At 40.9% G+C, this 27,917-nt stretch overlaps 1 protein-coding gene across 8 annotated transcripts in view; it reads left to right on the top strand.

Moving 5' to 3' along the window:
• Pde10a (phosphodiesterase 10A) overlaps positions 1-27,917 on the top strand; it is a 487,897-nt gene that overhangs the window by 423,335 nt on the left and 36,645 nt on the right. For all 8 annotated transcript variants that reach the window (XM_074070673.1, XM_074070649.1, XM_074070664.1 and 5 more), the window contains 7 exons: positions 19-70; positions 5,430-5,572; positions 7,833-7,925; positions 10,622-10,808; positions 22,266-22,408; positions 23,379-23,462; positions 25,195-25,345. In XM_074070673.1, the coding sequence (XP_073926774.1) occupies positions 19-70; positions 5,430-5,572; positions 7,833-7,925; positions 10,622-10,808; positions 22,266-22,408; positions 23,379-23,462; positions 25,195-25,345 (853 nt within the window). The remainder of the gene's footprint in view (positions 1-18; positions 71-5,429; positions 5,573-7,832; positions 7,926-10,621; positions 10,809-22,265; positions 22,409-23,378; positions 23,463-25,194; positions 25,346-27,917) is intronic.

Genomic DNA, 27,917 nt, shown 5'->3' on the forward strand with positions numbered 1-27,917 from the left:
AGACTTATTCTTTTTCAGAACATATTTTGACAACATAGTCGCAATAGATTCTCTACTTGAACACATAATGGTAGGTTGCCTTTTGTTTTGAAAATGATTTTATTTAATCCTTAAGTTCTTGTTCCTATCATGCATTGTGACATTTTGTATTAGACAGCCCTTCTAAATATTAAGCAAATGTGGCACTTCATAACCCACTTGTAGCTGTTTGTCGCATCGGTTGAAATTTGGGGGTGGGGAGTGTTTGGGTAATGTTTCTAAAAAACATCTCAGCCTTTCTTTATGTAATACAGAGCCATACTTTGAAAAGACTTCTGGCTTCTCTTTATGCTTGCCAAAATACCTTTTCTGTATAGGTTACATTAGGGCTCCCCAGTTGGCACTTGTTGATCTTGAAGTTTATGCTGCTCTTAGTCTGAATTACTCCTCCCTCCCGGAAGGCAGGCAGGCACTGTGAGCTGAAAGCCCCATGAAGCTGAGTTCCAGCTGCATTCCACGTGTTACTGCTTTTGAGCTCCCTTCCAGTCGTCCTCGTGTGCACATGCTTGTGCCCCTGTGGATGGCACCATTTCTGCTCTGCTGCCTGCCTCTCATTCTCTACTCTGCTTCAAAATACGGCAGTCTTCTGCAGAAAGAGGTATCTTCCCTGAGGGGCCGTGCGACGCACTGACTCCTTCCCTGTGAAATTGCACAGAGGTGTAGCGGTGACACTGCTGCAGAGACAGAGCATTTCTTAAGAACAATCACACTGGCATCAGGGCTCTTAATTTCACACACTCTTTACGTGACCAGTTATCTGGATGTTCTTGTCCAGAGAAAATGCAAATTTCGCGGATTACAGCAAAATTTAAGGAATTTGTAAAGTACCACACTACATCCTGGTTTTTGAATATTTCTTATTCTTTCAGACATTTAAAATGCATGAAAAGTCTAAAAAGGAGTCTTTCATAAAGATTAACCTCTCCTTTTTAATAAAAAGTCTCATAAATGCTAAAAAAAGAACATAAAAAGAAAGAATATAGAAAACTTCATGTGGCATGGCATAGAACTTATCCTAGGGGTACAAGAGGTACTTAGTGATCAGTCCTTCATTACTGATATCATCTTCCTAAAGTAGCTTTCTGAGATACAGTTCACATACAATAGAACTCATCCACCTAAAGCCTTCAGGAGGAAATTGTGTCTACCACCCAGTGTTGAACCATTCTCACATTCCTGGTGTAAAGCCTGCTCAGCGGTAATACATTTGTAACTCCTGGATTGGTTGTTACTAGTTATTTTCAACTTTTGCATCTGTGTATACAAGTAGGGTTGTTGACTAGTTTTCTTTAAGGGTTGTTATAAGTCATTTGTAAAATGATTTGGGTCCTAGTAGGGTGTAGCACTGATTCTGATTTCAGCTTATCTATGGCATCTGTCTCTCCAGGCTTTCATTTACCCATTTCTGCTATGATGTTTCTTGAGTATCTGTTCTCTTCCTCTACTAGTTGGTAGCTGGGCTGATAAAATGGCCAGCAGACCCTGATTGTCTTCATTGCACTTACAGTCTAGTGGGGAAGACAGATGGCGGTCAAATATCCACATGAGTGTAAAATTGTTGTCACCTTCAGGGCTGAGAAGGAAACAGAACTCATGATCGGGAGATGTGGCCTTATCTGGGGGGGGAGAGGGGGACTTTGGCAGGCTTTCCTGAGGCCCTCACTCACATCTGAGGACAGGGGGAGGTGATGAAGCAAAGTAGGTAGGAGTGACCTCCAGGAAAGGGCAGTGGTCTGTACCTGTTTAGAAAGGTCCCTGGACAGACAGGCACCCAGGCCTGGAGGCAGTGTTGACTTTTAAGTCTGAGAGCACAAGGTCAGATCTGTGGTTTTGGAGAGATAGCCCTGACATAGAGGAGACCCAGGGAAATGTGGTTAGAGTGTTTGAAAGGCTTTTTAATTGTGGAGATAACATTTCTTATTTCCAGAAGAGAAAATATGAGTTATCTATAAATTCCTAGGTGACTTTTCTTCTAATTGAGGATTTCTCAATGGGGCGATATTGACATTTCTCTGAAGCAGTTCATCCTTAACGGAACTTTCCCCAAGCACTGAAGATGGCAATGTCCTCAGCCCCTGAGAATTAAGGGACAAGAGCAGCTTTTCACCTGCTTCTCACAACACAGATGCCGCTGCTTGTCTTGTGAGGCTCCTGGCCACCTGTTTTCAGCTGCTAGAGGAGCACCAGCAAATTAGACTTTCAGATTAGCTTTGTACATTTTAAGTACTGTATATATTTTCTTTTTAAGGGCAGACATCAGTTATTACATCAGCTTGAGAGGATAAAGGGGAATTACAGGTTTACATTACTGATGAGCCCTAGATGGTCCAGACTTTTGTCATCACTCAAGTTACATTTCCAGGCCCACGTCTGACTCTGTTTCTCCATTCAGCTTACTTCTGGTAACCTTATTTCTCAAGCTGTCCTTCCCCACAGGATGGCAGTGGTAGTCCTGCCAGCTCAAAGCTTATGTTTAAAACAAAGTTTTCCATCGCCATCAATAAACCATCATTGTCTGTGTCCTGTCACCCCCTTCTCAAACAAGATGAAAAATTACTACTGTTTCTTCCTTCTTTTTTGCCTTTCTAATCTCCCTTGCATAGTTTCTGGATATGTGAATATACACACAAAAACATACACTAATACATATGTATTAGGTATGAATTTTAAATTATATGTTTATATTTTAGACATACTTTATTAGATATTATTTACGAAGCACTTTTACAGGTTCATTATAATTTTGGCAATTTCTTTGCTCATCACTCTTCTTGGACCCCAAGTCTCCCCATGCTTCCTTAGCTGCATTAGTCTGTTTTAACTATTTCTGTTTGAGGACATCTCTCTCCAGCATAGTGATAGTTAGTAATTCCCTGAATACTGTACACTTCTGAAATATCTTTATTTTGCCTTTATTCTTGAATTCTAGTTTGGCTTGGTAACAGGTGATACCAAAATATGCTACGTATTTCTTTAATTCCTTGCTGGTATATGAGGCTCATTTCAAACTGAGAACTTACTATCTGGGGTGAGTAGAAAAACAAATGTATCTGTAGAGTAACTCATCTTAAAACAGAAGCCTTTCTCACTACCGCTGGTTGTTTTTGGTTGATTTAATAATATTTTTTGATACATGCATTATTATCAGCAAACAATAAAACTTTTATCTGTTCACATATGTAAAGTTCACATGTCTTTTTCTTGCCTAATTGTATGTTAATAATTTTATCTTTGACCTGCGCTTAATTTTATTTTCATAATGTAAGGAATGATTCTGATGCTGTATTCCATTTTATTAGTTTTAATCAAGAAGTTTGCTAATTGTATCATATGCCTTTGACAACCAGGAAGCTCCTCATAGAGACTGTTCTCCTGTGTCCTTTATTTCTATAATAAATTATAATACACTTTATGAGAATGAACAGTTCTGAATAAAATTCCTTTTTAATACAGTATTTGTTAACTTGATTAATTTGTTGCTATTTTATTTCTAATTTTTCTTCTGTTTTATCTATGATTTTCCTTTTTTATAGTGGCTTTGTCATTTTTCAGCATCACTGATAGAGCAGGGATTACAAAATAAGTAGAAAAATTGTGTTCATTTCTGAATTTAAAAGTTTAAATTTATGGGAATTTGTTGAAGAGTTTTAAAGAATTTATATTTGAACCTGTGGCCCTAGGGTCTTTCATAGGGATGAATTTTCTAATAATTTTTAATTATCTTTATGATTCTAGTTTGATTCGTATTTTTCAACCCTTCTAAATTAATTTCTTTCATTTTTCTGGACAATTATCCATCTCACCCAGATTTGTACAATTATTAATGCATTGTGCTAAAATATTTATAAAGCAGCAAACAAGACCCTTGGCAGTAGGCATGGCAGTTTTGCTGAGCACAACTTAATTTTTCATAGTATGGGATCCCTGTTGTTACTGACTAATTCAAGGTCTCATGAGTTTGTAAAATAAACCACCAATTCTTCCCTATTCACTAACAACCTGTCCCGTCACTCTCTCCCTACTTTTATACCATTTATCCTTCCTGCAGTACAGGTTTTAGGTTTTGGAGACCTTATCTTTGCACTAAGCTGGGGCTGGCAAACTTTGTGAAAAGAGCACTTGGTGAAGTTGTGTGTTCTGTGGGCCACACACTCTCCCAGTGGCTCAACTGTGCAGCCGTAGTAGCCACCAACAATCTAGCCAGCAATGAACGTGGCTGTGTCTAGTAGAGCAAGGCAATGGGCGGGTTTACTTAACTGTCTTCTTCTGGGCACTTGAAATGCTGTGGGAGAAAGAAGCAGCAGTTGCTGTCACAGAGCTTATGGCCCGTGGTGGCCATGGTGGGAAGAAGTGAAATGGAAGTCCTATTGCCCTTGTACCTGGGACACTGTGTGCCTACGTCATAGGCACAGCTGTGACTATTGGGTATCTGAGCGCAGTTTGATTCAGCAACAAGTACACATGTCATATGTGGATGAGGAGGGCACTTAGCCTTTTCTGGTTTATTTCTGTTATATCTATGAATTAGTTTCACATGAGACTTCACATTTTCCTCTGATCATAAGGTGACTCACACTCTTCTTGCATAGTTTGTGATGGCTGTTTTCCTCTGAGCATTAATCCTTTTCCTGTGAGGAGTACTTTCGTGGCTGTGGTCTGGTGTTTGACGTTACCAGGATTCTCAGCATCTGTACATATGTATTGTATTTATGACACACTGAGGACCGTTGGATATGTGAGGCATGGATGAAATAGCTGTTGGAGGACATGGATAAAGAACTGAGTGATGAAATGAATACATAACCTGCCATTTAGAAATGGAATGGGCTCTTTGTTACAAAAGTGTGGGTTGCGGGAACAGCTAGTGGAACGCCAGGGAACGCTGGGGTTATGTCCACCACTTACCAGCCACGTAGTGTTGAGGTGAGTCGGCTTACTTCTCAGTGCCTCAGTCTTCCTACCACTTGAAATAGGAGGACTTGCTATTGTAGTCGTGAGGATTTAAGGCACATATAGTGATAGATTTTACAATCGTATTCATAGACAGTGCTGACCTCCCTGACCAAAGCTCAGATCCAGGCTCCAGGAGAGGACTGTGAGAAGAGTGCAGGCCATTAACTGCTTACAACCAATATGAAAGTGTTTTAGTTTCAACATCCACTGGCTGTAGAACCAGCTGTTTATTTGTTCTTGCTGGTGTCTGCTGGTCTTAGCGCTTAACAGTGACATACTTACCACATGTCATATTTTGTACGTACATATTTATTTGTTATAATGCTAATTCTCTGCCTGATTGGTTACACAGTAGCTGAAATTAACACTTAGCCTAGGCGTCTTTGTGGACTCTTGAGTTTCTCACTGCTCACTCTCGTCTTTCCATTTGTCTTTAGATATATGCAAAGAACCTGGTGAATGCCGACCGTTGTGCGCTCTTCCAGGTGGACCATAAGAACAAGGAGCTATATTCGGACCTTTTTGACATTGGAGAGGAGAAGGAAGGGAAACCTGTCTTCAAGAAGACCAAAGAGATAAGGTACAGCTGGAGTGGAATGTCCTAGGCTCTGATCACAGATGCGCAGGTGTTCTGTTACCCACTTTTCTGTGCCTATCCGCAGGTATGCTGACAATGCTTGTCATACTGTGATGTCATTCCCACCAGGACCCGCCTCCTGAAGGTAGTGCTTCTGGGACTGACATTGCAGTGCCAGCGAAACCGCGCCTAGGAAGCTTTAGCGTCACTCCTGGAAATGCCGTCTTCCGGAGGCGGTCCTTTTGGAAATCATGTTGGAAAAACTTACTAGTGCTCCCAGGTAGGTAAAGGTGTGCTCCACCTGGAGTCTGCAGGTTGTCCCATGTTTAGGAGCAAGGGTGAACTTAACCAGTTTGGCCCTGCCTCTGCCCAGCCTGCGGGCCGTCTCGCGTCCAGCCGAGGACTGGATCTGGTGCACTGAGGACTGAGGCACTTCCTGTAACTGACTAGTGAGCTGGTAACATGCACGTGTGCTGTGTTTTGAAACGAAAGCCTTCTTTGCTCCTAAAGTGGCAGCTATTGTCACTGAAAAGGACAGATGGCATTCATTTTTTGGTGGAGGCTAGGGGCTCAGTCCTGTCACAACATGGAAACCTGCAAGGAGCACTGTCCCACCCAGGCTTCAGGGTCAAGCTTAGTCTGCACATACTGAAAGTCCTCCTAAGCGCTTGCTTTCCTTTGACTTTGTGTGTCTTCCTTAACTACCCTTCTCCATAGCGCTGACGTTCTCTAGTAATTAACAATTGTTCACTTGGGCTGTCTATCATGGAATGGACCCACCTGTGGAAAAGTGTGGCCAGCTGCAGGTGTCATCTTCTGCCACAGGGAACTTCCAGTTGTTTCTAGGGAGATCGATCCTGCATTCCATAGTCACATGACTGAATTATAGGCACTATATAAGTGTTCGGGGTTTTAAATTTTTTGTCTCATTCGTGTTTGTCATTTAGACCTAAGTGTGTCAATCTGTGCCTGGTCTCTTAAAGTCATTTCTCTTGCTTAAGGTTTCAGGGCTTCGTGACACTTCTGGTATTGATCTGATTGATCTGACTTTGAAAACATAACGTAAAGCGTGTATTGACAAGCATAGGGAAAACGGTGACGGGAATGTGGTTACTGTAATGTTAAGAGGAGTGGTTGGTGGGCTTCCACTCAGACAGCAAAGCACAGACAGCATGAGCAAAGGTTCAGTCAGAAAGCTCTTGGACCAAGACAGACACACATACATGAATGACACATGGATGGATTCTGACACCCTGCTCATGGCAGTCCAGTTTGCTGTGTTTATGCTGTTTGAAGCACACAAAAACCAGGAAGATGACAACCTTGAGTTTTATTCAGTGCTTGGTTAACTTTCTGATGTTTTAATTCTCTTTGGAGTTTTCTTGATAATCCTTAGGGTAAAGCCTTACTTCAGTAATGATTGTTTCATATAATGTTGAAAATATAATGCTATGACAATTATTTTGAACTAAAAAATCATGGATATTTGAGTTGTGGCCTTCTTTATTAACTAAATTTTGGAATAATGAGTGTATGTATGATGATAATATAACAATGAGAAAAATATTTATAAATGTGAGAATATATTTATAAAAGAAATGCTGGTGTTAAATATTCAAGATATAACTAAATATAATCAGTTAATTCTTATCTTTGGATTATTTTAACATTGAACAAATAAAAGAAGAAAATTACTTCTGCACTATTTCTCTATAGTGCTTGAGTTGCAAACAATATGAAATTCAAGTTCCATTCAGCTCAAGGTGCAGACATAGCCTGTGAGTTTGGTCATAGGTGTGGTTGAAGCACACTGCTATGCCCCTGTTCTGGTTTTGATTGTGTCAGTGTATTTTGAGAATGTTGGCAAGTTAATGAACCTGAGTAGATCTCAGCTTACGCCTCACTGAGACTCACTCAGAATACTCACGGTGAAGCATGTTGTCAGTTCTGGGGTACTTTGCCATATAAGGAGTTATTGGTCAGTGCTGGAGATGCCCAGGTTAACCTTTCATTTCATGATCCAGTTATACTCCACCATACTGTGGAGTATTTCTTAAAATGAAGCTCACAAATGACCACTGTGTGATGTTTTTCTTTTCACATATCTTCTAAGACAATTTAGGATATGTAAGTGTAAAACTAATGTGTGCATTTAAAATAAATAATAAGACTTTAGTTCAATATTTGGTCACAATAAATGTTTCAGAATTATTCTACAGCATCAATGATTTAATTAGCATGTCCCTCTCTTTTATGTATGCAGATTTTCAATTGAGAAAGGAATTGCTGGCCAAGTAGCAAGAACAGGGGAAGTCCTGAACATTCCAGACGCCTACGCAGATCCACGCTTCAATAGGTGAGAGACAGCACAAGCCTCCCTCAGTCTCTCCTTGAGCACACACTCTTGACATCTCCTCTAGGGGCCCCAGCTCTCCAGTTCCCAGCTCCCGGTTATGCCCTGCGTGGTTTTCTTCTGTGAGCCAGCTCTGTTTTCAGCAGCAGTGCACGTGGATATTTATAAAACGATGACTTCCAAGTTGTTCATAAGAAAGCTCTCCAGCTGTTGGTGTCACGACAGCTGAGAGGCGGGAGTTTCCATCTATGGCACTGTGTGCTTCTCTTCACTGGTGTGTCGTTACTTGTTTGCCACATTCTCTGTCACATCCTCTGCAGCACAGAGTGATCAAATGGCGCACTGTGAGGTCTGGGTTTGAATTACAGTTCTGCCATTCATTAGCTCTGGGGAGGACCGGGGTGAGGTGCTCACCTCCCTTAGCCTCAGTTTCCTCATCTGCTCAATAAAGAAACAATGCCAGCTCTCTAGTCTTTTTTTTTTTTAATATCACAGGTAATGATCATAAAAGGTCTGGAAACTTTTCCTGACACAAAATAGAAACCCAATCAGCCACAGCTGTTATTGGGTGCCATTGAAGTTGGTTATAAAGATCTTTGTTTCATTTTGACTTTCTTTGGAGAACTAGAAGCCAAGTTATAAAATCTGGTTTTATTAAAACTCTAGAAACTAAAATCTGTAAGATGAATGCAGTGTTTTGTACATTTGACAGCAGTGTTTAGGTAATAAATACATTTGGTTTACTTTAAGAGATAAGTGATCAACCACATTCAAGTTTTAGGATCACTGTAGAGGAGCATATAAAATAATCTTAAACTAACAGAGGCCACTATGGGAAGGTGACTGGTAGTGGAGAGGTCTGACAGAGATGAACCAATGTGGGTTGCAACACACAAGTGCATGGAAGCAACACTAGGACTCTCTCTGTATAGCTATCTTTATCACAAACTAGAAAAAATGCCATGTCTTTCTTATTATCTCTTATATTTCTCTTCAACAAAAATCAGAAAACAGGAGCACAGAACAGGTTCTGCCTAGAAGCCAGGGACACACACACACACACACACACACACACACACACACACACACGATGTATATATGTGAGTAAATGTAAAAATGATGAAATAAAAATAGGCAAACAAATAAATATATATACTTGAGATAAGGAGAAAAAAGAGATAAATGATGTAAGCAAATGGACATTTTTCATGAAATTAATTGATGGTAAATATGCATAATGCACATTGTAGCACAGCTATATTGTAGTACTATATTTTATCAGTAAATTTGAGTAAATTGAGTATTCTAAAAATCTTAATCTTTCCAACAAACAGACTTGTCACTTCATTGCTTAAATATTAAAAATATTTGTATATCCTTATATAAAATTTTAATGTAAAAATGTATGAGTCAAACTGCCAAAATGAAAAGGCAACCAGTAAATTGGAAGAAAATACATTATATGTGATAAAATATTTATACCTAGATTATACAAAACACTCTTCCAATGTAATAAGACAGTCCAGTTTGAAGGGCAGAAGATTTTAACAGATACTCACTACAGAAAATATACATATGGTCATAAACACATGGTAAGTGAACAAGGTGGATGTAACTCTGGCAGTGGGATTCCACTGTACAACATGAATGGCTGGATTTTCAAAGTTGGTATCAACAAGGATCAGCAAGGATGCACAGCCTGGGCCCTACCTACCTTGCTGCTTGCTTATGGGATGGACAGTGTTGTAGCCCATTGGGTAAATACCTGTGCAGTGTCTTAGAAAGGTAACACTTTCTGTGTGATCCAGATCCACTCCTAGCTATTACCCCAAGAAAAATGAAAACATGTCAGCACAAAGACTTGTATACAAATCTTTAAAGCAGTTTTACTCATCATAGTCAGCAACTGGCTGTTATAAAATAATATTGTCTGTTAACTGGTGCATGGATAAACAAGATGTGATTTGTCCATTCCATAGAAGCTTTTACTCAGCAGTAACAAAGACAACAGCTGATACATGCAGCAGGGTTGTCACATCTCAAGAACGTTGCGCCGAATGAGGGAAGCCAGTCAATTCCCATGGGATGGTTACATGGCCATTTTGCTGGAATCAGTCCCATTTCCATCAGAAGTCAGCAAACCCTTTTCTGTGAAGGACCAGGAAGGTATAGTTTTAGTTCTACAAGCCACACGATCATCGTGACACGTTGCGCAAATGAATGGTATGGCTATGTTCCATTAAAAATCTCATTTTTATAAAATAGGAGTGGGCTGGTTTGGCCCACAGAGTGTAGTTTGCTGACCCCTGCTCTATAGTTTAAAGTAAAACTCCCACTCACATTGATTTAGCAAGTTTTACATCTCGTAAATATGGCCAAGTTCAAAGCAATACACCATTTTACCAAATTTATTGTGGTTTTCCTCTGAATCCGCTATTTACATAGTGATGCTAGGTACTGAAAACCCAAAAATGAGCTGTAAGCCTTCAAAAACTCTGTCCTAGAAAACTCTGCTGAGGAAAAAGAACAAACACATTAGAATATTTTTGCAAAATTCTTGTAGTACAGTACCAAACACTGGCAGTGGCACTCTGGCTATTTGTATACAGCACGTAGGTTGGGCTTTATGCTGGAGCTGTCCTTTGTTCCCGTCCACTGCGCTCTTCATGTTGGATGCTTGTCCTTCTTCGTCCCCACAGGGAAGTGGACTTGTACACGGGCTACACCACGCGAAACATCCTCTGCATGCCCATCGTGAGCCGAGGCAGTGTGATCGGCGTGGTGCAGATGGTGAACAAGGTCACCGGCAGCGCCTTCTCCAAGACGGATGAGAACAACTTCAAGATGTTTGCTGTCTTCTGTGCTCTGGCCCTGCACTGTGCGAACGTAAGTGCACCTTCTAACCAGCCCTGCTCCCCGGTGCCAACCTGCGGCCTCCTAAAGTCACTCCAGGTGCTCTTCCATTTACATTCTCTTTGCAGACTGGAAACAGTCATTCCTGGTTGTGCATATTTTAGAAAATTCCTTAAGATGTCTTGGAAGAAAAAAAGCCTCTTGATACTTTGCATTTATTTCAAGGTGTGAGTTTGTTAAAAAGAAGAGTTAAATTAATGTTCATGGAAAAACTTTAAGCATCAGGTTTATAATTCATTTCAGTTCACCAACTGAAATGAATAAAGAAAATGTTGTCTCAGCCCGGAGGTTTGTCATACACCCTGTATTTTTGAGTCTTACACAAAATAATAGCAACAACTCCTGTTTTCACACTGACTAACCAGGGGAGCTTTGCTTGTGAGGAGCAGTGGGACGGAGTGTGAGCCCATTTACTCCTCATGGTCCTCTTGCCCTGCTCACTGAAGAAAAACCAGGCTCAGTTTATATCCTGAGGTCTTGCCTTAAAATAGTGGAATTTATGATCTTTATCTTATGTCATTACATTTTTTAAGGAATTGAGCGTTTGCCATTCTGTAAACTTTAGTAGTCCCTTAATGCTATCAGTGGAATTCTGGAATTAGAGAAAATTCTATAACACTTTTATAATGCCAAACCAACAGAAATGGGAGTTGCCACCTAATAATTTAGAGAAACTGTTATTTGGGAATAGGACTGAGTTCTGTAGCCAGTGGATCAGCTGAGAAATAGCTAGAACTGAAAAGGAAAAGAAAAAAGCACTTTTAATCAAGCCCGCACTGTTTAAAAAGAGTGGCCATCCTCTCTGCATGCATAATGGCACCTGGTTATGGGACATTAATCATTAATTACCTCACCAGAAATAAGCCACTGTGATCCTAAACAACTGGCTTTAAGCATTTTCAGTATCTATGTGTTGCCCATAAACAAAATGTGGACAGCTTAGGTTTGTTTTATTTAGTTTACAAGTTGCCAAGAGTGTAATTCTTAGTATATTCTGAATATTGCTTACCATTTTTAATGGAACCTAGGCACTAAAGTTAGTCAGTGCTTGTTACTGTCCTTTACAAAATACAGTAGTAAGATCTTATGATTGCAAATTTTAGTTTTTTCCCTTTGAATATGTATTTGTACTGTTTTACAAAAGTTTATTTTAGTAGAGTTGATGCTTTAAAGAGTTTTTGTTTGTTACCCTAAGCCAGTAGTCTAAAGAAACTTGTAGATATTAAACATTCATTATGGATTGTTGTGGTAGTACATGTAAATGAATCCTCTTAAAACTCTGTCCGTCCATGTGTACTTTGGAGAATAAACAAATGCCACTTTGAACACAACTGTGTTAGTTGGTAAACTAGAGGAACGGTTTCAAAAGCTTTTCATCCTGATTGTTATATCATAAAACCTAGATTCAAGCATGACTAAAACCCAAAGAGAAAAAATAACGCTGTTTTTTGCACATTTGCAGGTGTTCTGTTTTTTCATCATTACTTAGGTATATTATTTAGGGTACAATTTTAGTTAAATGATTGGAATTGGTGTGTATTGGTGATGGCTGTGACTCTCTAAACACTGTTGCTGCACCTTAGCAACCATGCTGTGCAGCTGCAGGTGGCGGACAGACACCTCGGCAGGTGCCGCTGTCACCAGCTCTCCAGGGCCAGGCCAGTGATGTTGCCTTTAAGTGCATGTTGAAGATACGTGCAAAGCAGCTTCCAGCACTCTGTGAAATTTGTTACCATTTTATCTATGCAACAGTTTTTCCTTACAAGAATCATATTTCTGAAGGCTTTCCCAAATCAGAAAGAGTGAAAGACTCCTGAACCTATAGGTTTGGGGTGGCTTGTTTCCCCTGCTGAGCCTCCCTGGCCTCTAGTTTCTTGATCAGATCATGTCTTAATAGGGCCATGTTAATACACTTGAAATTGCTTCTTAGTGCCCGGCATGAGAACATGGTGGCATGTTTTATTGTTGGTCTTGTATGACCGAGAGGTCCACGAGGCAGGCCACGAGGGCCATGTCCACCATCATATGTCTTTAGCTTTCTTTGGACACACTAGACTGCATCCCTTTGGCTGAATTGAACAGGCAGGTCTCTGGTGGCAGCACTCCATGTCATTTACTGAGTTAACTGATCTTTGGAAGTATTATCAGTAAAAATAATTTAGAAAGAAAAATAATTTTGAAACTTAAAGAGTCAGTTTACTCATACACAACATGGTTTTTAAAGAAACATTTGATATGATGCAGAAAGCTAACAAAATAGGAATTTCTGTTACATCTTTGGCCTGGAAAAAGGAGTCTTTCAGAACAGTTAGCTCTGACATTGGGATGGGACGATATCTAACATGAAAGAGGCTTGGAAAAAACACTTTTCAAATGAGATTATCTGGCCATGGGTATATATATTTAATAAGTAGTTCAGTCTTTATTCATTCTTGAATGTAGCAAGCAAGTGCTGAGCTCTATAACAGATGCTCGATGTAAAGGGTACTAGCATAAGGATAGCTCATATTTGATAATAACCTTTTACTTTATAGCAGGAATTGTTCTGAACACTTGACACATAGAAGCTCAGGGTCACAACAGTCCCATAGTGAGGTTAGCTCCACTTTCATTAGCAAAAATGGACACTGACTTTAAATAACGTGCCATCGTTGCCTATCAAGTGACAGAGCACTGTTTGAGTGTAGACTGGGCCCAGAACTCCCAAGTGTACTGCCTTTCATTTTACATTGCTTTTTCTCCTATAGCTGCTTATAGGTAGACAAGTAGAAGTGTTTTTAAGTGTCATATGTAAAATACAGAGTAGGTGGCACTTAACAGTGTGTATTTAGTCAGGGTTCTTCAAAGGGGGACTGATGAGGATATACAGACTGATAGATACATGTGAGGGGGTTTATTAGGGGATAGGTTCATGTGTCCCATGACAGTTCTGAGGCTGAAAAACTGGAGTTTTGATGTGCAACAGCAGGAGAAGGGGGCCCTGGCTCCAGGAGAGAGAATTCACCTTTCCTCTGCCTTTTATTCTGGCCAGGCCTCCACCTGTTGCGTGGTGCCTGCTCACACTGCACTAGGGTGAGTCCTCCTCATTCAGTCCACTGAGTCCAGTGCCATTGTCCTCGGAAACACCTCACAACCACTCCCAGAATCAGTGCCTCAGTGTTTTGTCAGCTCTCTCGTACCCCTTCACTCATGTCAACACTTAAAATTAATCATATGGTGATTTTTCCAGAAATGGCAGAAAAGTTCAGAACGAATCTTCCTAGATAAGATATCATAGAAGACAGCAAAGATAGGGTTGCTAGTGCAGTTTGGAATAGCTGGAAAGTCTGACTCAGGCTGTACTTTGAGGAAGAATGTTGTAAGTTAAACTTGTAATTCTGCGTGATGATATGACTGTTGAGTGGACACCTGCGTATTGCTTATACCTACCAAAAGTCTTCCCAGGAGTACCTAAAATATGTCATATTTGGTAATGAACTGAGTGACAAAGCTGTCTTCTAGGACCTGTCTCCCTCCTTGTTAGCAGTAATACGGTAACACATAATGTCTTTAATACCCAAGCTATTAGTGAATAACAGTTCTTAAACCAAACCTTCTGAGAAACATGAAAAATAAAAGTTTATGTCTCTAAGGTCAATCAAATTCAATTTTTTTCAGCTATAAGCCTATGAAGTTGCTAACAGTTATGATCAGTTATTCACTTCATGAATAGTAATGAGCACTTACACCTGTGAGGTATGTGGTAGATACAGATTAAGAAACAATGGACCCTTAACCCAGGAGACTTCCTGTCCTATGTTTATATGTAGACATTTTTAAAAAGTCATTGGCACTGAATGCCAGGACTATTTTCCTTCTTTGGTTATTTTAAAAGTGTCATTTTCAAAAGCGCCTGCTCTGCAGGAACTCAACATGTCCCTCCACTCTGAGTCCCCCCTTTGCCCTCCTGGGCCATTCCCGTATCAGTGGGTGCTGGGACTCACCCCAAACACATCCTCACAACGAGGCAGCTGTGTAGGTTAACACCTCCCCTATTACTTCAAAAGTTTTTGACCTTAGACAAATTATGTCCTGGAACCCCAGGCTCCTGTCAATAGGACTATAGAAGGTAAGGTGAAGAAGGTTGCAGTACAGCACCTAGTCAGTGAAGACACATTCTCTTTGCTTCTTACTCCATTTAACTCTGATATCATATTTTGTAAATGTTTGTCACCCCAATTTTATAAAATTCCAATTCATTGCTATGTGTGTTGTTACTTTCCCATTTCCACAGGCTTTTCATTAAGATTGGGGTTTTTCTTCATTGATTTATGGGACAATCTCTTAGAAAGGGACCATTGATGCCTATCCTAAGATCAAACTGCCAGTTAACAGATGAGAAGTAACTCTCACTTCAGGATGTCCCCATTTTCCATGGAAGTAAGTGTGCTTCCAGCTCACATCAGGAAGGTCATTTTCTTATGCTTTGCTTTCTCCTAAATGCAAATGTCTCTTTTTCAGTAGAAGCATGATGATACACTCAAACTTTTTTTTCTCCTGTTGGTTTCAAAGCAAGGGAAGGGTTTGGAGAAAACTACACTGTCATATTTGTGCTTTGCAAACTTCAGCTGGAAAGAGCTTTCTCTTGTATGGATGGAGGTGGCTTGAGAGGGAGAATTTGAATTCTTCAGAACTAGGCCAAAGATATAGCTCTACTATAATAACAAAATAACAAAATAACAAAAGCAAAATGGACTGGAGGTGTGGCTCAAGTGATGGAGCTCTTGCTTTGTAAGTGTGAAACCCTGAGTTCAAACCCCAGACCACCAAAAATAAAATAAAAGACAAAGTGACTTCTTTTACCTGGGTACTGTGGTCATGTTCCATAAACTAGAACCGCTGTGCAGTCACAGGAGGTCATAGGTCAAAGTGCATCTATAACAACATGTTCTTAACAGGTGCCCTCATCTCGCAGTCCTTAGGGCTACTGGTCTGTCGTTCTTCTTGGGTTGGTCTCTCCCTTCTTGGGTTTCTCTCATCCACTCACTTCCTTGTCCAGTTTATCTTGGATTGAGTGCCTTATCTTGGATTGAGGCCTGTACCTAGGATTGTGTAATTGTTCTTTTATGTGCCTCAGCCTTTCACTGCTCTTGGCTCACTTTCTGGTTTCTGTTATTTTTTAACTTGGAGTTCCTGTAGTGTGTCAGTAGCATAGATTCAGGAACCACAGCTTCCGGTGCTAGGGCTTGGCTTCCACATCCCCAGTGGGTGACGACTATTTCCTCCCATGTCCCCAAGCAGAGGTGGCTGTTTGGTCACCTCCTCTTTCTCACTGGCTCAGTCATACCTCCTGTCCTAAGGGGACTTCATCCCAGGACCTCAGGGCCACCTTCCCCTTTGTCCACTGCAGCCCATGGTTCTTCTCCAGTACTTTCTGTGCATGTGCTCATTGTATGCTTGGTTTAGAGTTTACTTACAGAGCCAATTAATTTCACTAATGACATCATTTAAAGCTAGTACAAAACATCATATTGAAAATATGTATTTTCACAAATATTTTTGTCAATTAGATTTGGAATGGAAGTTAAGTAAGTGGGGGAAAGAGTGCAAAGCTTTATTAGCAAGACGGCTATCATTCTATATGGAACTTCCCCAAGTCGAAGCTCCTAGCTCCTGAAGATGACCTGTATCACAGGGTGAGTGCCGACTCACACCCTGGGTGTGTTTCCCAGTGTCTGTGGAGTATGTACTCACATGGTGGCATTGCAGGTCGTGCACATGACAGCTGAATGCAGTCTTGGGAAGCTGTGTGCACGATTGGTTCTTGTGGGGCTGTACAGTGCATGATTGCCACTCAAGAACTCGGAGTAGACTGTCCCGAGGGTCGCCTCGGAGCTGACATCCATCTAAGATGAAGAGCATGACAGTGAGAGCATGGAGAGCTGGACTGGCATGCACTTTTAAAAGGACCGTGTAGTTTCATACCTGCATCAGTTACTTGCAATAGAATCACTTGCTAAGAGGTTATTTTCCACTAATCATACTAATGCTCACAGAGCAAACAGGAATTCTACAAAATTTACCCAAATTAACTATTTTCACATGAAGTTAAGCTAAACTTTATTTCATAATTAGTATTACCTACCTAGTCTAATTACAAAATAAAATAATAAAAATTTAAATTAAAAATTGTATGTAACTTTACTGTATACCCACATTATGCATTTATAAATAAAAATAAAAATTCATTCTAATTTCAAGTTATGTTTGTAAAATGACAATAAAAACAGCAACTGCTTTATAGAATTTATGAGAATTACATGAACCATGCGTATTGAGTGCTTACATGTGACTTGCCACATAGAGCTAGTAGTATTGAAATTGTTGTCACAGTGTTGTTTTTCTACTGAATGTGGTTGCTTTACCAGCAACTTTGCCACAGAATTGCACTGAGGTACAGGTCTAATGCTGGATTGCAGTAAATCCTGCCAACTGTTCACCTTCCTGCCAGAACCAACAGTGTTGTCCCTAGACTGGAAAGGAGGACAATGCAGAAACTTCTATCTTGATTTTTTTTTGTCATTCTGGGATTTGAACTCGGGATTTCATGCTGCAAGGCAGGTGCTTTACAGCATGAGCCACGCCCCCAGCCCCTTGTGCTCTGATTGTTTTGGAGACAGGGTCGTCTCTCTTCTTGCCTAGGCCAGCCTGGACCACGATCCTTCTCTGTTTAATGCTTCCTGCCATGGCTGGGATGACCAATGCCCCATCATGCCCAGCTTTTTTTCTGTTAAGATGGGATCTTACAAACTTTTTTTGCCCTGCTTGGCCTGGAACCCTCATCATCCCCATCTCAGACTTCCAAGTGGCTAGGGTCGCAGGTGTGAACCACTGGCGCCTGGCCCTATCATGATAGGTTTTTAGGTAAATGATATGCTGGAAGCCTTCCCAGGGCTCAGGCGTCAGTCTTTTCTTGTCCAGGATGCAGTTTCGTGGGGTGAGTGGGCCTTTTGCATCTGGGGGAAGGTGGCCGCTTTGTCCAGCCAGGACTTGCAAACCTTTTCCAAACTCTCCCTCAACCACATGAGGAAGGAGGTGATTGTATCAGTTGCCCCAACAACTCACAGCTATGAAGGTGGCTTTGAAGTGCACACACATTTCTACTTGTGCTGCCCACAGGTTTGCATTTCGTAGAAAAGCCTTGGAACATTTGTTGAATTCATTCATTATTTACACATGCTTCTTTCACAAAAAGGCAAATATTTCAAAGTAGCTACCCTTTTCTGATAAATGAGACTCAATACTTTGTTATTTAGCAAACATATTTAACAAACTATGCAGTGTTTAATGAGCTCTCAAGTTTCTTGTGACATGAACACTAAACAAGAAAGTAATTGTCTTTCCAAAGAAATTCATGCTATGGAAAGAGGGCATTTCAAATAGATATTTGAAGTGTTTTCATTGTCATGTGATTTTTTTTTTTGGCTGAAATTTGTATGTCATTTCTGCAAATTATCACATTTATACCCTTAAAAGCATTGAGGGCACAAACATTTTCATAGTTTTACTAAGGTTTATTGATTCACGATAAAGTTCTTATATTTAAGTGTAAGCTTCACTGACATACATGCACACCCGTGAAACCATCACCACAACCAAGATAGTGAAGTTTCTGTGAGTCCCTTGGGGATCCTTCTCTTCCGGTCTCCCAGCTTCAGGTGACTCTTGATCTGCTGTCTGCCACAAGTCACCTTGCACTGTCTAGAATTATTTTATACAAATGGAATCACACAGTCTGTCTTCTTTTCTCTAGCTTCTTCACTCACCGTAATTATTTTGGGATTCATCGATGGTGTTGCATAGATCAGTGTTTCATTCCTTTTAATGCCTGAATAGTATTCTCTTGTATGGGCAGAACATACAAGAGAAAATATTCACCTGTCTGTGGAAGTGTATTTCCATGTTTGGCTGTTACAGTACAGTTGACCTGTGGACACGTTTGTGTATACAGACTTTCATTTCCCTTTACCCACGTAAAGCCCCATGTGTGCAATGGTCATGTGGTAAGAATATGTTTAACGGTTTCAGAAGCTGTTTTCCTAAGTGATGTACTCTTTACATCACCAAATCATGCCATGTGCTCTGGAGCCTCACGCTAACGATCTGTGCCTCATCTTTGATGAAGCGTCTTCTCAGATATCTTGCCCAGGTTTTATTTCTGGTGGCTTTCTTACCATTGGATTTTGGTAATTCTTTGTATATTGCACTTGTTTTCAGGTTACTTGCAAACATTTGCTCCTAGTCTTTGGCCTGTCTTTTTGTTCTCTTAGCAGGTTCTTTCTAAGAGCAAAGGTTTTAATTCTGAAGAAGTCTGATTCAAGTTTTAATTATTATCATGCTGACAACATTGTAGTGAAGCAATATTTGCTTAGCCTGATGCCACAAAGGCTTTCTCCTCTGTTATCTTTCGGAAGTTTTATAGTTTTTAGGCTTTGCACTTTGGTCTCTGTCCATTTGGAGCCAACATTTATATATGGTACAAGGTATTTGCTTACATTTAGGTGTCCAGTTGTACCTGAACCATGTGTTGCATACACTGTCTTTTTGGTACTGTCACCCTTGGGTCTCCTTGCTGAAAACCCACTGGATGTCTATTTGTGCCCTTGATGATGGAGCCACACTGTTTAGTTACTGGAACTTCATCATAAGGTTAGTTTCAAGTAGTGGAGTTCCTCTGCCTTCATTTGTTGTTTTCAGAGTTGTTTTGGCTATTCTAGGGCCTTTCCATCTCCATATGAGTCACTTCCTGTAGCAGAAAAGCCTAGTGGGATTTTGGTTGACTTGTTCTCTGAGGGTTCCCAGTGTGGGTGGTTTGAAGGCTCTGAACGTACTTGTGTATTAGTCTACTTTTGTCTGTGCTACTTCTCTTGCTTGTTTCACATATTTCAGAACTGTCCTATTGGGGCAGGATTCTTATGTCCTCTTGGTGACCTGACCCCTGTATCATTGGGAAAAAGTTTTTTTTTTTTATCCCAGTACCAGTCTGCTCTGAATTCTGCCTGTTTGGTATTGATAAAGCCACTTTGGACTGGTGTTAAGTGCTGTGTCTTTTCATCCTTTCACTTTTACTTTGTGTGTCTTTATACGTAGAGTAAGGGTCTTGTAAGCAGCATATAGTTGGGTCATGGCTTTTATCCAGTTTCATGATCTTTGCCTTCTTATCTTGATGTTTAAATCATTTGCATTTGAATGTTAGGTGTAGATCCACCAGCTTTCTATTTATTTCCAGTTGGTTCCATCTTTATTATCCTTTCATCTCTTTCTGCTTTTAAAAGTGAAGTTTTTAATGACTCTGTTTTATGAAGCATATTTCGCTGATACATCTTCATGGGCAGCTTTCATACAGCTTTGTTGATTTTGAACTCATTCTGATAATATGCAAAAATGCAGCTAATTAGTTTGTAGGGTCAATTGATCAACATTAGAATGAATAGAAATTTATCTGAATTACAACCAAATGCCTTAGTAGAGATTAGGAAGCAAAAATATGCACACCTTGGAGAACAACCAGTGCTACCTTACTCCCTGTGGAGCCATAAACTTTTAGGTCTCGAGTCACACACTGAAACCTAAGCACTGGCGTGAGTCAGACTGAAGCAGACCTGCAGCTCTGTCTCACAAAGTTTCAATGTCAATAACTTTACAGTGTTTTCACTTAAAATATATATTTTTAGTGTAAGTAAAATAGAGATTCAGAACATATTTTTTGTATGGTTTTAGTTTCTGTTGTGTTTATATTTTATAATAAAATATTAGCACAGTACATAGATATATGTACATATAATTCCTAAGGAATATATATTTATTGAGAGTGTGTCTCCAAAATTCTTTTACTGATAAAGGGCTTCACAAAGAAGACTTTAAGGTCACCAGTAACTGAACAAAATATTTTTAAAGTGTGACCCATTTATCTCATTCATATTACTGTGTACTCTATGGTTATAGCTTTATAGAAGGTGAGCTGTCCTAAGCTAGGTGTTATGGAAAAGTGCAAAATGTGAAGAACGCTACTCAGTCCTGCAATTATGTCACACTTTCTCTGTGAATTTGCTACAGGAGATAACTCTTTTCCTGTAAGTCTCCCCCCTCCTACTTAATCTCACTCATTTACTAATTCACACATGTAACATTGACCCACTTCACTGACTCCACTGCTGACTTAATTTCTCATGTATTAGTTTATAATTATTTGTAAAACTATGTTTGCACATATTATCAGCCCACGTTAATTGTGCATTTATTACTTGGGGTTTGACCAAGTGTGGTCAAGACACAATAATAAGAAAAAATTCAAAAGAAATTTGAAAAATAAAAATTTTGAATTCTCACATGCTCATTACCCATCTCAGCTGAATCAGAGAAGCTCTGTCAGTCTCACGTTGTCATCAGTGTGTTTAAATCCTGTGTCTGTCCTCAGCAGTCGCGTCCATCACCACAGACCTGTGGACACGAGAGTCTCCTGTATGCATGTGTTACAGGACACCTGTAACCTAGTCACCTGTTTACAAGACCATCATGTATGATGCATATTCAAATTTGTGTTGTACATTTGAATTCTTTTCTGTGACACCAGTAAATCCCAAAATCGGTCATCTTAACATGTAGTTACATCAATAGGAAGATGTGAACAAGTCCTCCCCAGGAGGCTGGGCCTGGCATTCAGGGGATACAGTTGTGACAGTTTTTAGAGATTTAGAAGCACCTTGTATGCGGATCCTTTAAAATTATTAACACTAGAATAAAGTGAACGTTTGATTTTGAGCATTTTTATTACTAAAACTTTAGAACATGGTAAAGCAAACAAATAGTCATTTCACTACCCAGAGGTAATGACTGCCAAAAAGACATTTGTCAGAGAATTAAGTAAAATTTTTGGGGGCCAGGTACCCCTGACTCAAACCTGTAATCCTAACTACTGTGGTGTGGAGGCTAGGAGGATCACTGTTCAAGGCCAGCCCAAGTAAAAAGTTTGCAAGAGCCCTCAGGTGGCTGACTTGGTGGTGAGCTCCTGTCATCATAGCTATGCAGGGAAGCACAAACAGAAGAGTCACAGTGCAGACTGGCCTGGGTGAAAAGCAAGCCCCTATCTGAAAAATCCCTAAAGCAAAAAGGGTTGGAGGAGTGGCTCAAGTGGTGGGGCATTGCCCAGCAAGCTTGAGGCCCTGAGTTTAAACCCCAGTTCTACCAGAAATGAAAATAAAGCTTTGAAAATGGAGGTGTAATTTTAAAAGAACTACAGGTTGCATGTCTTCCGGGGATCACATGTGGAAATGTGGATGGTAACAAAGCACCCGAGTTCCAGTTCCAGTTTGCGTCCTTACGCCAGGGTCTGACCTTGAATGCCAGGTATGCTTGGCGTTGCTGCAGTGATCCAGTGTTTTTTCCTTGCAGATGTATCACAGGATCCGTCACTCGGAGTGCATCTACCGGGTCACCATGGAGAAGCTGTCCTATCACAGCATCTGTACCGCCGAGGAGTGGCAGGGCCTCATGCGCTTCACCCTCCCCGGCCCTCTGTGTAAAGAGATCGAGCTGTGAGTACCCTGCTCTGTCGCCGCCCCCAGCCGCAGGTGCTGAAGCTCAGTGAACTAAAGCAGAGCAGGTTATGGAAGCAGAACACATCTCTGTACCCAAAGTGTGTGTGTCGTTTCACAGGTTGCCATTTCTCCTGGCTACCTTCCAAACAAAACCTGAACTCGATTTCGATGTGATGTAACCTAGCTGCTAGTATTTTTTATTTTACTCCTTTGTTCCTTACACCATATAGCAGTTAATATTCAGAATGGGATTTAATATCACATTTATAAGGTCCTCATCTCCATGTCAGTTTAAAATTCAAAATTAAATTCAAGAACTAATGAGTTCATCATTCATGCTTTGTTTTGTGATCCTATGCTAATATATTAGGACCTGTGATAACTGGCACACCTACTCTAAGCACAAGTCAACAGTGTTTCTCTACATAGGAACTCTTCAGGAATGACCCTGACCTGCTATCTGCCTTATAAGCAGAAATAAAATTCTTTACCATAGTATGCACTCCAGTTGAAGTTCAGTAACCGAATCAGTAGATGAAAAATAGGCGTGAATTTAATAGCTTTGGATATTTATACTCATGAAATTCCTGTTTTATCTTAAATAAGACAGAATGATTTCACCTCTAAAAACTACTTCTGATAAGGTTCTGCCTTATCTGTGGCATATGTCTAGTGTTCCTAAGATGATTTTCTGCATATTTTATTACTCTGATAACAAGTGCAGCATCAGTCTTGTAAAACAGACAGTATAATAGAAAATTAATTGATGCCTGGCTCGGTCCCTGCGGGAACATGGGGAGCCTCCTGAAAACCATCAGCACCAGGCAGATGGGGCTGAGAAGCAGAGTGGGAGGGAGGCTGAGCTCCCAGCATCGTCTTGTTTGATAGATAAAAAGTTGAATGATTTTCTTGACTGGTTATGCTTATCCCAGTTGTATTTAGAACTATACTCCTCTCTTATTTTCAGATTCCACTTTGACATCGGTCCTTTTGAAAACATGTGGCCCAGAATTTTTGTCTATATGATTCATCGTTCCTGTGGGACCTCCTGGTATGAATGACCTAAAAGCTTCCTTCTTTCATGTTGAGTGACATGACCACTTCTTCCTCCTACTCACACACCTCACCACTTCCTTTGCTGATCGGTATCTTAAAACATGGTATCTCTAATTTGTCTCCTAAGTATTCAATCTGCAGCCTTTTCAGCGTCTCTAGAGACTACTGTGTTCTCTGGCAACTTGGTTGTATCCTGGTCAACATCTCAGCACTATCATAAAACCAGAGACAGGCTGAGTTCACTACTGAGGAGGCAGAGTTCACTACTGAGCAGAATTGCACACCTTAAAAATTGTTCTTAATGCTGAGTCTGGAGGCACACATTTGTAATCCCAGATCCTCGGGAGGTGGAAGTAGGAGGATCACTGTTTGAGGCCAATGTGAGCAAAAAGTGTGAGGTCCTACCTGAAAGATAATCTAAAAGCACAAGGGCTGGGGGTGGGGCTCAGGGGTTAGAGTGCCTTCCTGGCATGCTCAAGGCCCTGAGTTCAAGCCCTAGTACCCTAGTACCACCAAAAAAAAAAAAAAAAACTGCTTAGAATGCTACACATAAATGTAGATCACCTTTCAACTTACATTATGTGTCTATTACCTTAGCTATAAAAGAAAGTCTTCTACTTCAAGGTCTGATGTTTTGCCAGCACTTGGGAGGCTGAGGCAGGAGGGTCATGAGTTTAAAGCCAGCCTTGTCCAAAAAAGAAAAAAAAAAAATACCACGACAAAAAAGTGTGATCCTCTGTGGGTAATTACAGCACCCTTTATGGGGCTCCTTCAGTCTCCTAGTTTCTCTAGAACTAAATTGGTACTGCTCTTGAATTCTGTGTCATCTCTTCTATCGGTGACTCTTTATAAGCCACCATCTTGAAAGGGTGCACACAGGGCAGCAAACTCCTTTATTTCTTAGATGTCCTTTGAGAGTAGATCCACCTGGAACTCTTAGAAGGCCACACCTTTTTCCTAAAGGACACCTGAAAGTTTTCAGTGGAGAAAAGCACTGGCTATGTATTTTCGTAGTGAACTCTCAGTCCCCTGGCTATTCAAGGAGCCCTGTTTTGTACTGATGTGCTTTTGTTTTAAACTGCCTTCCATATATTTTGAGATTGGTGGAATCTCAACTATGAATAAACACACTATAATAAAATGAAATATGGTGACCATAATGAAAACTCACACCGTCCCCTTCCATATGCTGTGTTGGTATTTGGAGATGGTCATTGCCACTTAATGGTTTGGGTGTATCATGGTACTTCAAATTCACTCCGACAGGATAATCACTTACCTAGAAAAGTATCAGGACACATATGTGTACATATGCATATATTTGCAGTTTGTGAATCAAACACGCTTTTTAGAAGATCTTAGCTCAGAATACCCTTGGGTAGATGAGGCTATCTTTAGTCTTTTGAGCACTGCAGGTCACAGGAAATGCCTACAAACACAAGGAGGTCATGGGGATTAGTAATAGGTGGCTTTGCGCTGATTCTGGCATTTTATCCCTGGAGAGACAATCAACACATCAGAGGAGAAGCTGCGTCTTTGGGGCTGGAGAAAGAGAAGGGACAGGGAAGTAATGAGTGAGTAAGTGGAGATCCTGGGGTTCCCTGTGTGGGGCACCCACAGCAGCTAGCATGTGAGCAAGCAGAAGCTTGTGCGCCTCAGTAGGAGGCTCTCCTGGAACACAGGGACGCTCTGCTGACTTCGCTCATAACAGCTTCTTCCCCACACAGCTTTGAGCTTGAGAAGTTGTGCCGTTTTATCATGTCTGTGAAGAAGAACTATCGACGGGTTCCGTACCACAACTGGAAGCACGCCGTCACTGTGGCTCACTGCATGTTCGCCATACTTCAGAACAACAGTGAGCTGTTCACAGACCTCGAGGTGGGTGTGACCCTCCCCTTCCCATAGGACCTCAGCGAATTTTACATGCCAGGCCGGAGCAGGTTTATGACATGGGTTTATGAGACGTTATCCCAGGACAAATGTCGGCTCAGTAAATCAGTAGAAAGCAAGTGTTTTTAATTTCAGCCCCAACAAACATTTAGCATATCCATTTTTAAAATGCTAATTTTAAAGTAACCTCAAGGAAACACTCATTTTTGTAGTCTTTCTTAAAGCTTAAATGTCCTGAAAGAACGTAAATGGACTGTGCTTTTCTTGTTGCCCAATTGCCCTGGGTGATGGAGATGCAGCCTGCTGGCTTGAGAACCCAGACAGAGCATTAGGTACTGTTCATACATAAATGCTCTGTGATCTATTCTAGCACAAAGAAACGGGCTTTGAGATATTCAGATGATTCACTGACTTTATGACCCCAAGTTGGCGACATACCCAAAGCTTTTGAAATCTCAGAACTGTAAGAATTGGAGAGTTCCTCATCCTTTCAGCCACCAGCCCAGTCCCCTTACTGGAAAGCCTGCACCCCAATGGTACTGCTCCCACGCGTAGATTAAAGGACGCAAGACTGACTCTGCCTCCACTGGTCCTGGTGATGCTGGCTAACTAGTTTCACTCTTTCTTTCTCCCCTCTATCAACTGGTGTCACATTTCAAGTGCTGTCCGGCTGTGCAGAGGACAGAGCTGTCACCTCTCAGATAGATAAATTTTACTTCTCTGTAGGTCATACCCAGAATACAGCTCAGTATTCATGAGACACAGCATGCCCTTTTCCACAAGCCAGATAAAACTCACAGGCAGAAACCTTGGAAGGTACATTACAGAAGGGAAAAAGCATCATTTTTAAAGAGAGTAAAGTGTACTCCTACCTTTTGTTTTTCTAAAAATAATCTTTAGTCAAAGCAGAGTTTATTCATTGTCTCTCCCCAAAAGATCCAGATGAAATATGTTCTTTTTCATACAATTTTGTCTAAACAATTTTCTATTTGATTGCACCCCATTTGGGGGACTTTCAGCATTTTTTCCCATTTAACTCCTTTTGAGGAAGAAATTTCCTTGTCTCTTTTTGTCATGTGATAGCCGATGAGTTCAAGAACTTTACAAATTATAAGAAAAGAATTTATACATTGTACTTTCCAGCATTATAGCCTTGAAATTTATATTAAAATAAAAACCTAAAAAATTAAGGATAAGTGAGAAAGGTTTTATTGACTTTAAGGTCTTTAATCGTTACATTTTCCTCAAACTTGGGTCTTACAAATATTCCCAAAATATCACATGTAAATACTTAAAATATATTTTGTGCAGGATATATAATCTCTTATAAAGCTGTTAGAAATTATCATTTGGTCTTATTAAAGGAAAATGTTTTAACAAAAGAGATTCTTTATAAAATTATTTTCAGATGCCTGATTCTGGCATGCTTTTAACAAACTATTGAAAGTTAGGTTAATTAAAAAGTAGGGAAGAAGTTGGAGAGGTGAAGCTAACAGCTTGTATCTATTGTGCAGGATTTAAAACCTTGCGATTTCTTACCAGATGTGTCCTGTTGACAGCAGCATAAAATACAGAAACAGTTCAAAACCAGTGTCTTGACTGACACAGGTGTCTGACTGAACTGTGTTAGGAATCCCCAGCACATGTGACTGGGTGACAGCATCCTGTGTCGGGAAGGAGTGCTGTTGAGCTTGAGAGCTCACCTCCATAGGGCAGAGAAGCGAGTCCTGCCTCATCAGGACAAGAGGGAGCGAGGCATGCCGAGAAAATGTCCCGGCACACTTCTGCTGGCTCCCGTGGCAGAGTGACTCTGTCCCATGAACAGGTCCACATTCTCCACTCCAGAGCTGATCCTTCCACGCCATCGTGGTCACCGCCTCCCTCTGTGAGGACACAGAACAGCCGAGCAGTTCTTCTCTCTGCCACCATCGCCGTGCTTCCCCTCCCATCTGCACTAAGCATAAGCATTCTGTCATCTTAAAATGACTCGCAAGTCTGCCTGTTCCTTGGCTCTTCTTTGCAGCACAGTCCATGTAAGAGTTGCTGTATGGGCTCCTTCCAAATCCTTTCCTCTCATTCATCCTGAAATTACCTCTCATCAGACTTCGGATCCCAACACCCAGGAAATATCCTGATCCACGTCACCAGCAGCCGGCCCTTGTAAGGTGGGAGGGCCAGTGCTCAGGTTTCCTCTGGAATCAGTTGTCTTCACTTGCCCCTGGGACACCAGCACACTTTGCATTTAGGGCCGCACTGGCTCCTCTGCCTTGCCTTGTTCTGAGTTCTTTTGATGACTTGCCATTTCCTCAGACATCATACAGTCAGATTATTTCAGGGCTCAAACTACAGCCTGCGAGTCCCACTGACCTGTGACCTTACAAGCCCCTGTTTCATCTCTCTAGCCAAGGTCCATACCCAGAACTTTAGACTTCAGCAGCCAAGTGTCAACTTAAACTCTCCACTTGACCGTCATTTGGACATCTCACCTCAACCCAGACCTGGACTCCGCCTGCAGCTTTTCTGTATCAGTTGATAGCCGTCCTCGTGGAATCCGAGGCAT

The sequence above is a fragment of the Castor canadensis genome, chromosome 1, assembly GCF_047511655.1.
Source record: "Castor canadensis chromosome 1, mCasCan1.hap1v2, whole genome shotgun sequence".
Classification (NCBI taxonomy): domain Eukaryota; kingdom Metazoa; phylum Chordata; class Mammalia; order Rodentia; family Castoridae; genus Castor; species Castor canadensis.